We start from the raw sequence: 9,343 nt of genomic DNA, 5'->3' as shown, positions 1-9,343 counted from the left end.
AAAAAACCAGCCTGGAATCACAGGGGCTTGTTGGATAGTAAACCCGGCAATTGTAACAAGCCCCTGTGCTGGAATCTTGACCCAATCTTATACTCTGTCGATTGTCGAGCAGTGAGCCAGGATCCCAGACTATCCGATAAAATGAACAGTGTTAGTCTTGAAGACATAAATCAGTCAGAAATTAAAGGTAAAAAAAAAGCTCAAATTTGACCCTAAATTTGATTCACATGCACTTGTTTCTATCCATACATGTATGTATAAATATAGAAGTATGGATCTAGTCAAACTTCACATTGGTAGAAACAAGTGCCTGTGATATGGACAGTCGACCTTCTATGGATAGAAACAAGGGGGTTGTAACGCCCTTTAGTCTTATTCTAGTCCAAATAATTATGCCGTCTAGAAAGGCTATTTTTGATTTAGCTGTTGCGCTTTCCTACGTTCAAAAAATTTATCAAAAAGCCGTACTAAAATGGCATAATTATTTGGACTAGTCTTAACCATCAGTTGTCCCTCGGCATTTTTGTCTACCGTTGAAACAATTACGATTGACATACTTTGATAGGATGCTACATGTATATGATTCTGACAACAAAAGTATCATTCAGTGTTATATACCACAGGCACTTGTTTCTATCCATTGGAAGAACCACTATCAACGTATATTTACTCGTAAATATATGTTGATAGTGGACAATGGATAGAAACAAGTGCCTGTGTTATATACCATTGCATAGAAAAATCAATTTAGATTTACGACATAGCAAGTTTTGGAGGGGTTGACATATATGCGAAATCAGCATAAATTTTATTTTGCATCTGGCTGACATTATCATGATTATTAAAAAATGCAAGTAAAGTAAACCTTGTGTTATATTAGCTGTAAAGGGAAAGAAAAAAACTTCTCAGACAAGTGCCTTTGGAGTAAACCCTTATGCAGTTGTCCAGGGAGAATGGTAGTGATTGGGGAATTATTTCACTCGGCCCGTGCTCTGATCCTGACAAGTTCTATAATTTGCAGGTCTGGAAAATGTGGTTAGCGGTAACAGTGGGGTCTACAGATGTTCACTCCATAATATCAGGAACATACATATGTTAGAATTTATACTGTTCTCAGATAAAATTGAATAAATATTGATACGATTTTGTAATTTATATTTTTTTCCTATTTGAAACATCTTTATTTAAAGTAAATTCAAATAGGAAATAAAATATAAATTACAAAATCATATCAATATTTATTCAATTATGAATAAATACATGCTATTCTCTAGCACATCAATACATGTTTGCCCCTGGGTCCATTTGAGCACTGAATTTATTATTCAAACACTGATTGAAAACCAGTTTTATATTACCATAATATGTCTTTTGTATATCAATAGACACTCAAAAAATTATTACGATGTAACTGTATGAGGAATTTTCATAATATAGATACCAGAAGATGAGGAAATGCCTGAAGTTGCATTGTTTTTTAGCTCACCCGGCCCATAGGGCCAAGTGAGCTTTTCTCATCACTTGGCGTCCGGCGTCGTCCTGCGTCCGGTGTCGTTAACTTTTACAAAATTCTTCTCATCTGAAACTGCTGGGCCAAATTTAACCAAACATTGCCAAAATCATTATTAGGGTATCTTGTTTAAAAATTGTGTCCGGTGACCCACCCAACCAACCAAGATGGCCGCCATGGCTAAAAATAGAACATAGGGGTAAAATACAGTTTTTGGCTTATAACTCAAAAACAAAAGCATTTAGAGCAAATCTGACATGGGGTAAAATTGTTCATCAGGTCAAGACCTATCTGCCCTGAAATTTTCAGATGAATCAGACAATCCGTTGTTGGGTTGCTGCCCCTGAATTGGTAATTTTAATAAAATTTTGCTGTTTTTGGTTATTATCTTGAATATTATTATAGATAGAGATAAACTGTAAACAGCAATATTTTTCAGCAAAGTAAGATTTACAAATAAATCTACGTGACTGAAATTGTCGGTTGACCCCTTTAGGAGTAATTGCCCTTTATAGTCAATTTTTAACCATTTTTCGTAAATTTTTGTTATCTTTTACAAAAATCTTCTCTGAAACTACTGGGCCAAATTAAACAAAACTTGGCCACAACTATCATTAGGGTATTTAGTTTAAAAATTGTGTGGCGTGACCCTGCCAATCAACCAAGATGGCCGCCACAGCAAAGAATAGAACATAGGGGTAAAATGCAGTTTTTGGCTTATAACTCAAAAACCAAAGCATTTAAAGCAAATCTGACAGAAATTAAATTGTTTATCAGGTCAAAATCTATCTCCCCTGAAATTTTCAGATGAATCTGACAACCCATTGTTGGGTTGCTGCCCCTGAACTGGTAATTTTAAGGAAATTTTGCTGTTTTTGCTTATTATCTTGAATATAATTATAGATAGAGATAAACTTTAGAAAACAATAAATGTTGGCAAAGTAAGATCTATAAATAAGTCAACATGACCGAAATTGTCAGTTGACCCCTTTAGGAGTTATTGCCCTTTATAGTCAAGTTTTAACCATTTTTTCGTAAATCTTAGTAATCTTTTACAAAAATCTTGTCCTCTGAAACTACTGGGCCAAGTTAATTATAGATAGAGATAATTGTAAGCAGCTAGAATGTTCAGTAAATTAAGATGTACAAAAACATCACGATCACCAAAACACAATTTTGTCATGAATCCATCTGCGTCCTTTGTTTAATATTTGCATAGACCAAGGTGAGCGACAAAGGCTCTTTTGAGCCTCTACTCTAGTTTGGTAATTCTATTATTCATGCGTATATTTTAATTTTCTGATGAAATGAACACAAAGAAAAATATTTCTTGAAAAGTTTGCCATTATTCTTAACAAATTAAAATCGTAAGAATTTGCATTTGTGTTTAATTATCAGATGATGAAAAAAAAACTACAGAAAATTATGACTAAATAAACAATAAAACTTCATACATGTTTACATCTTTTGGTATCTATTTTATAAAATAAGCACATACAGTTACTTATTTTAATTAGTAATATTTTTTTGAAAAATTTCGATTTGAGTTCAAATGATAGGACATTTTGTGAGGGATAAATCACTTTTGTCCCATGACTCATTGTATATACATGTATGTATCTCAAAGGAGTAGGTAGGTCTGGTAAGGGTCAATTTTGACCTCAAATTTCAGATTCATTTAACGAAAGACTTTTGACACTTTTTAAACACTAAAGTGTCTATTTTAATTGATTTGATTAGTTTTTGTGAAAGATTTTAACTGATTAAGTCATTAAAGGGTTAGTGACCATAACCTAGAAGTTGAAATGGGAAGATATAAAAATGTACCCAGAGATCAAAGGTTATGTAAACTTTGTAATAAAATTGATGATGAATACCATTTTTTACTATACTGCAAACTTAACTCAACTTTAAGAGATTGCTTATTTTTAAAGATTAATAATTTAAATCCTGATTTTACAAATTATCAACCACTTTTAAAGCTAAAACAACTTTTAAATCCTAAATCTGAGCTTTTGACAGAAATTGGTGACTTTATAAAGCAATCATTAGAATTGCGAAAATGAGGTCCATGTCCATCAAAGGCTACATTAATTACCATTTATAACTATGGTTTTTTTTTTATGTTTATATTTGTAATTCTTCACTGTCTGTATTAAATGTTGTATTTGTGTTTGCTTGACCCATATGGGTGTATTTTTGCAAATAAAATTATTATTAAAAACACTCTGATGCCAGCTTAAATATGAAAAATCTATCAAATATGCCAAAAAGGTCACTTTTCAGGTGTTTTTTGTCAAAAATGAAAGTGGGCGCATCCGTGTTCATCCTCAACCTTTATATATGTTATGTATTATCATAAAATACAACTTACATTTCAATATTGAGAATGAACACGAATGCGGCCACTTTCATTTCAGACGGAAACTGTCTAAAATTTAACTAAAATGCTAACATTGTGAAGATTTCAGTAATTTAGCATGACTTAAGGATGCTAGTATCCAATATTTGTACATTGTATTGTCAAAAACAGCTTATATTTATTTAGCAAAAGCATTTTACTTTCCAATGAATAACTAAACGTATACATTTTAACAATTTTGTAAAACTGCTATATTTTGTGGCCAAAAACAATGAAAAATGGGTCTTACTGAACCTACTCCTTTGAAAAAGTATTTATACATGTTTATTCGTTGTAAATGTTTTTGCTTTGGTAAGGGCACCAAGGGTGGTTCTCTCTTCTATTTAGGACATACAGGAACACTGTTTGTATCAATGTCTGTAATTATATTGTAGACAATTGATTGGGCCATGTATATGGATGCATGGCATATCTTTTTCACTCAAAAGTGTTTTTTTTTCTTCAGAGAATACAGATGATGCAATAAGTAAAGATATAGAAATCTGTATCAGCCAGTTCACACAGACATTAGAAGAAAACTTAGCATCATTTATTGATGTCACCTCATTAATAGATTACACTAAAAAGGGGAGACAACCAGCTGAAAAGCCAATATTTAAATGTGGAGAATGTGGGAAAATTTTCCAGTTGAAACACCATTTACAGGTAAAATGCAAATAAGTCAATTAATCTGATTTTATCATGCCTGCATCAAATGGCCCTGGGGTATAAACACCTTCAGCTATAGTTTACCTTAAAAGGGAAATATGGAAGATACAGATATTTTTTTTGTTTTCTGTTGTACAAGGTATTTTAACCTTAACATCCTTTTCATGTTGTAATGTCTATAAAATCAATGTTAAGATTTGTGAATGAGTTTATACTGGTATCTAAAAATTTTGTCAGTTACTTTTAGGAAACAGGTCAAATATATAGAATCATTAATATTGGTAGGGATACATGTTTGTGTGGCTGGGGTTGGTTGACTTTGACCCCATTTTTAAGGGTTATTCATTGATATTAACATCATAAAGTTCTTATGAAAAGATTTACTTTCTTCTATACATTTTTGACGGTAAAAGCTAAGTGCATTCATTATTTTTGTTTCAGACATACTTTAAAAGTAAAACGAAATACAAGTTTATCTCATGTCCCTAAAAAATTAAATAAAAATATTTGGTTTGTGTCTATCAATCTTTTGATAATCATAAGACATATATGTGCATGTAACATGTATAAAAATAATACTGTTGAGGCATTCTTTTCGCTTTTAAAAAGTAATTGCATGCTATAGCCTATATACAAGCACTGTCTTATCTTGTATGTATGTCTATTTCAGACCCACATGAAAGTTCACATACCGGAGAAATCTTTTAGCTGTGATATATGTCATAAAAAATTCAGTTTGAGTCATCACTTACAACAACACATCAGAGTACACACAGGTAATCATTTATTGCTCCATCTATAAAAAATAAGTTCATTTGAACTTTGGGGAATATAAACTGTCTCATTGGCAATCATACTGAATCTCTAAGCTATTGTCTAAAATTAATGGAAACATGATTTGATTTGACACTTTATGCATATAATTAACAGACAATTTTATAATATAAGTAAATTGAAAACTCCTGCATGGGTCCTAAGCGCTTTCTGGATTTACCTTCATCAGGAACGCTCAAAGCCAAACATTTGAAATCCAAAGATGTATACGTACCGAAACCTTTGATCAGTTATATGTTAAAAATACCTAAAATAAATAGCCAAATTCATCCAAAAGCCAACTTTATAAATAAAGTTATATCCTTTTCTATTCAATGTTTGATAAATGAATTTATTATTTCATCTTTCGTTACTGTGGATTCATTACTACTCATTGGAAACCAATTTTCCAGGGTAATGATGAACCATGAATTTAAATGTTCAACGAATTACAACTTTTTGATAGTCATTGTATGGAGAGATTGGCAAAACCATGAAATCAAATATCTTCGAGAATGCAAGTTTTCCTCAATCCACCAAAATTGATACCCACGAAATTAAATGAATCCACAGTTCTTTTAAAAAAAATATATTTAATAAAGTTTATTTTTATTCCTTAAACAGGTGAAAGACCATACAAATGTGATGTATGTGAGAAGGCATTTATATCTAGTTCTAATCTAAAGCGCCATCGGGACACACATGGACAAAAAGTAGTTAAAATGGAAGATGACAAAATGTACATTACAGAGAAAGAACGTGATTACAAATGTCAAGTATGTGACAAGGAATTTGTACGGTACGACCACCTGAGGAGACATGTTCAAATTCACACAGGTGATATAAGATTTACATGTTCTGTGTGTGACAAAAATTTTGGACGTAAAGAACACCTTACTAGACATATGAGAACACACAGTAAATCTAAATCACATGTGTGTCCTATATGTAAACGTGCATACACTAGGAAATATGGTCTAGAAGCCCATATGGAAACTCACGAAGACGATGAGGACTCGGAGTATGAAAGTTCTGATGAAGATATTGATCTTACAGAGGAGGAAGTTGATATGGAAGAAGGGGACATTGATTTGGAAGAGGAGGACATTGATATAAAAGAGGAGGACATTGATATACAAGAGAAAGACAATAATATACAAGAGGAGGGCATAGTAATAAAAGATGACATTAATATACAAGAGAAAGACATTGTAATAAAAGAGGAGGACATTGATACACAAGAGAAAGACATTGTAATAAAAGATAAAGACATTGATATAAAAGAGGAGGACATTGTAATAAAAGAGAAGGACATTGTAATAAAAGAGGAGGACATTGATATAAAAGAGGAAGACATTCTTATAAAAGAGAAAGACATTGATATAAAAGAGAAAGACATTGATATAAAAGAGGACATTGTTATAATAGAAAATGAAATTGATATTTAGCAAGAGAAAATTTATGTGAAAGAGGACAAACTAGATGTTAAAGAGAGGGTAGTTGGTGTAAAAGAGGAGCAAAACTGTGATCAATCCTGTTTGTTATATAATAATTGTTAAAATAAAGTCCACCTGTTATATTGATTAATTAAGTTGCAATTTATTATTAAGTACTGAACTAATGGTAATGCTTTTGAACTTAAACAGTGCTTTGTGGACTTTAGTCATTTCTTTGGTGCTTATAATTAGTGGTGTTGTCTATCATAAAGACTTCCTATTGTATATTTTTGTATCCTCTTGCTCCATGCAAGCTATTGACACCCTTTGTTGTACAATGTGTAATCAGTAATCTATTATTGTCGTCATAAAATTTTCTGAAAATAGAACATAGGGGTAAAATGCAGTTTTTAGCTTATTTTTCTAAAACTAAAGCAGTTACAGCAAAACTGTCATAGTTTAAAATGATCAGCAGTTGATCTATTTATTAGAAAATTTACAGTCAAATCAGACAACCCAATATGGAGATTTTGCACATGAAATACTTCTTTTTATGAAAAGTCTCCGTGTTTTAGATATTTTTTTTGAAAACTATTGCAGATAAAAAAAAATTAAGCAGTAAGAATATTCAATAAGTGTAGAACCCAATTCATCAACTGATCCCTTAAAGGAGTAGTTGCCCTAAAAGTCTATTTTAATTCAGATAGACAGAAACTTTGATGGCAAAGATATTTAGCAAAGTAATCACTACAAATTAGTCTACTTGACCAAAATTGTCAATTAAAACCTTGAAAGATTTATCACTCTTTGATAAACAGTTTTTAAAATTTTAAGATTATTTTAGCAGAAACTATGATAAACAGCAAGAAACTTCTAACAGCAAAAATGTTTATTAAAGAATGACTTATAAATAATTTGACATTACCTAAATCATCAATTGATTACTTATTATACGTCGTAACTAAAATCCCCTTCCCTTTCATGAATTTGACCTACCGAATTAGACTATTTACCGGATTTGTAATCACATAAGCAACACGACGGGTGCGACATGTGGAGCAGGATCTGCTTACCCTTGAGATCACCCCTAGTTTTTGGTGGGGTTTGTGTTGTTTATTCTTTAGTTTTCTATGTTGTGTCATGTGTACTATTGTTTTTCTGTTTGTCTTTTTCATTTTTAGCCATGGCGTTGTCAGTTTGTTTTAGATTTACGAGTTTGACTGTCCCTCTTTTATAAGAGTAATTGCCCTTGAGAAACTTTATTTGGTGCAAATGTTAAGGAAAATAAGGCTTACAAATGATTCACCATTATTGAAATCATTAATTTATCCCTTAATAAGAGGATTTTTGTCAATCATTTTGGTTTCTTTCAGAAACTATATGATAGATAGAATCTTAAAAAAATTGCATTAAAATAATATACATTTTTAAAAACAGAAACATAATAATGAAAGATCTATGCACAGAAATTCCAGGTTAGCGATTCTGACTGGTTTTTTCTTTTGTTATCCCTTTGACAATGTCAAACTTATATTTTGTTTGCAGGTTTAATAATAAAAATAACAGATAAATTATCAGAATGTCAAGAAGATGTGGTATTAGTGCCATTGAGACAACTCTCCATCCAAGTCTCAATGTATAACAGTTGTAGGTCAAAGCAACCTACTAACTGTTAATCTTTACCAAAACCGCTTTTGCTCATAAAAGACGAGTTTACTTTTTTCTCTCTCGATTTTTTAGAACAGCTTTTCATGTATATTTAAAGCTATCAAAGACTGTGGCACATTTTAACAGTAAAAAATACAGCTAGTCAAGAAGAGATCACCACCAAAAGCTTTAGTTAAATCCATAACACTTTCTTTTTAGTTTCCATTAAAAATGATAACAACGTATGGAAATGAAGAGAAACTGTAAATACACCAAATTGAGATATGTCAATTGTTATTATGACCGAAATCGTGAGTTGGCTTTTTATATGAGTTTTTGGCTGTCCTTTACTGGTGAAGATTTTTATTACCAATTTCAGCGTTTTCACTTTGTATTTTAATTTGAAAACTATGAAAGGCAGTTGTAATTTGTGAAATATGAGGTGATGCTTCTCTTGTTTGTCACGAACTAATTTAGCCATGTAATGGGAGCAATTCTGAAAAGAGATTTTTCTGGATCAGAATGATTAGTCATAAAAGGATAAACAATTTTCATTGTCAAGATAACACTTCTTAGAAAGTTTGGTGGTCAGTTGGTTAAGTTCTGTGAAGGTTTTGTGCACATTGACATCATAGATGAAAATCCTAGACCGGAAATAATTGCAATTGCATACCAAATGATGCAAAAGTAACCATGTAGTGAAAGGTCCCCGAGTATCTTTGTAATGTTTCTCTTTGTAATACATAATAAAGGTATCATTTAGTGCACTACAGATACACAGTTTAGTCGGCCTCATATCTTGACTTACATCTATAAATTGACAATGAGGATCGGTTGAAAAGAACTTTACGACAAAAGAGATGATTT

General features: G+C 31.6%; 1 protein-coding gene across 1 annotated transcript; it reads left to right on the top strand.

Annotated features, from left to right (window-relative positions):
* Positions 1-15: 15 nt before the first annotated feature.
* On the top strand, positions 16-6,994 carry LOC134705381 (zinc finger protein 85-like). The gene is made up of 4 exons (XM_063564122.1): positions 16-187; positions 4,378-4,577; positions 5,251-5,356; positions 6,018-6,994. Exons 1-4 carry the CDS (start codon positions 142-144, stop codon positions 6,839-6,841), a joined length of 1,176 nt encoding a protein of 391 aa, XP_063420192.1. The 5' UTR covers positions 16-141; the 3' UTR covers positions 6,842-6,994.
* Positions 6,995-9,343: the final 2,349 nt, after the last annotated feature.

This window comes from Mytilus trossulus, chromosome 2 (assembly GCF_036588685.1).
Source record: "Mytilus trossulus isolate FHL-02 chromosome 2, PNRI_Mtr1.1.1.hap1, whole genome shotgun sequence".
Lineage (NCBI taxonomy): Eukaryota > Metazoa > Mollusca > Bivalvia > Mytilida > Mytilidae > Mytilus > Mytilus trossulus.
This window is presented reverse-complemented; position numbering and strand designations above follow the sequence as displayed.

What these genes read in the sequence shown, in the direction of transcription:
- LOC134705381 (XM_063564122.1), top strand. Translation starts at nt 142, where the DNA reads ATGAACAGTGTTAGTCTTGAAGACATAAATCAGTCAGAAATTAAAG. An exon ending in AAATCAGTCAGAAATTAAAG is followed by an intron (nt 188 to 4,377) that starts GTAAAAAAAAAG and finishes TTTTTTCTTCAG; the next exon opens with AGAATACAGATGATGCAATA. An exon ending in AGTTGAAACACCATTTACAG is followed by an intron (nt 4,578 to 5,250) that starts GTAAAATGCAAA and finishes TGTCTATTTCAG; the next exon opens with ACCCACATGAAAGTTCACAT.